The sequence below is a fragment of the Triticum urartu genome, chromosome 5A (genome assembly GCF_056163025.1).
Source record: "Triticum urartu cultivar PI428250 chromosome 5A, HENAU_Tu73, whole genome shotgun sequence".
NCBI lineage: Eukaryota > Viridiplantae > Streptophyta > Magnoliopsida > Poales > Poaceae > Triticum > Triticum urartu.
The window spans coordinates 638,219,751-638,220,814 of NC_141877.1; the positions used below are offsets into that span (position 1 = coordinate 638,219,751).

General features: G+C 50.8%; 1 protein-coding gene across 1 annotated transcript; it reads left to right on the forward strand.

The window, feature by feature from the left end:
* The first annotated feature begins 346 nt into the window (after nt 1-346).
* Nucleotides 347-693, forward strand: LOC125506312 (uncharacterized). Its single transcript, XM_048671160.2, has one exon. The coding sequence runs from the start codon at nt 364-366 to the stop codon at nt 691-693; it is 330 nt and encodes a 109-aa protein (XP_048527117.2). The 5' UTR covers nt 347-363.
* The last annotated feature ends 371 nt before the right edge of the window (nt 694-1,064 follow it).

The following is a 1,064-nucleotide window of genomic DNA, read 5'->3' on the forward strand; positions in this document are numbered from 1 at the left end:
GGACTAGTCTTGGTAATTCGCATGTGGAACAATCAATCTCATAATTGAATTTTACCACGCATTATGTACGAAACCATTTATAGTTTGAAACGAAACAGTACGCTGTAGCTATGGAGCTGTGTGAAGAATGCATGAGCTTATGCGAAGGCCTGGCACCGACATCCCGCGTGTTTAAGTGCTCTTCCGTTGCCACAGCCGTTAGCAAATTAATGGACTGCTGGCTGAACACGTGACTCCGCTGAAGAGTGCAACACCGTTCTGTGCGCAGTGCTAGCTGTGTATTTAATCCTTTGCTTAGCGAGCTAAGCACTGGTCGACTCTCTAGCTTTCACCCTCATAGGCGGTAGTAAGTCCATATCTACAATGGAACAGCCCACCGGTGAGCAAGATGAGCTCAACCTTGAGCTCACCCTCCGCACCCCGGTCGCACCGGGCCTCGACGACGGCTTCTTCCTCTGCATGTACTGCGACCGTAAGCTCCGCAGCGCACAGGCGCTCGGCGGCCACCAGAACGCGCACAAGCATGAGCGCAGCGTCGCCAAGCGCCAGCGGCACATCGCCGCCGCGACACGCGTACAAGGGGCACAGTACGGCCCGCCAGGTCCGGCCTTGAGGGAGGGCGAACGGGGCGGCCGCCCCGGGCCCCCACTGCCAAAGGGCCCCAAAATGCGGAAGTTTATGTATTGTCTTTGATTTCCTTTTTTCTATGATTTCCTACTATAATCTGTGATTTCTTTCTTTAATCTACGATCCTATTAAATAGGGGCACTGTTTACTCGTAATTTCCTTCCTTACTAGCGAAGCTGTGATTAGGAAACACGTAGCAGTTATTGTATGCGACTATTTAGGGGTAGTTATAAATAAAAATCTCCTAATTTCCTTCCTTTCACGAGACTACTAGCCTACAACCATGCGAACAGAGGCCAAAAGCGAGGGAACGGATCGGCCCTTGCGTGGTGATTGATATTTCTACTCCTAATGTCTCAGTTGGTAGGTCGCGTTCCGGGTTTTATTTTCGTCCCACCTCACCCAGTCTTTTTTGGTACTTCTTTGGTACTTCCTCC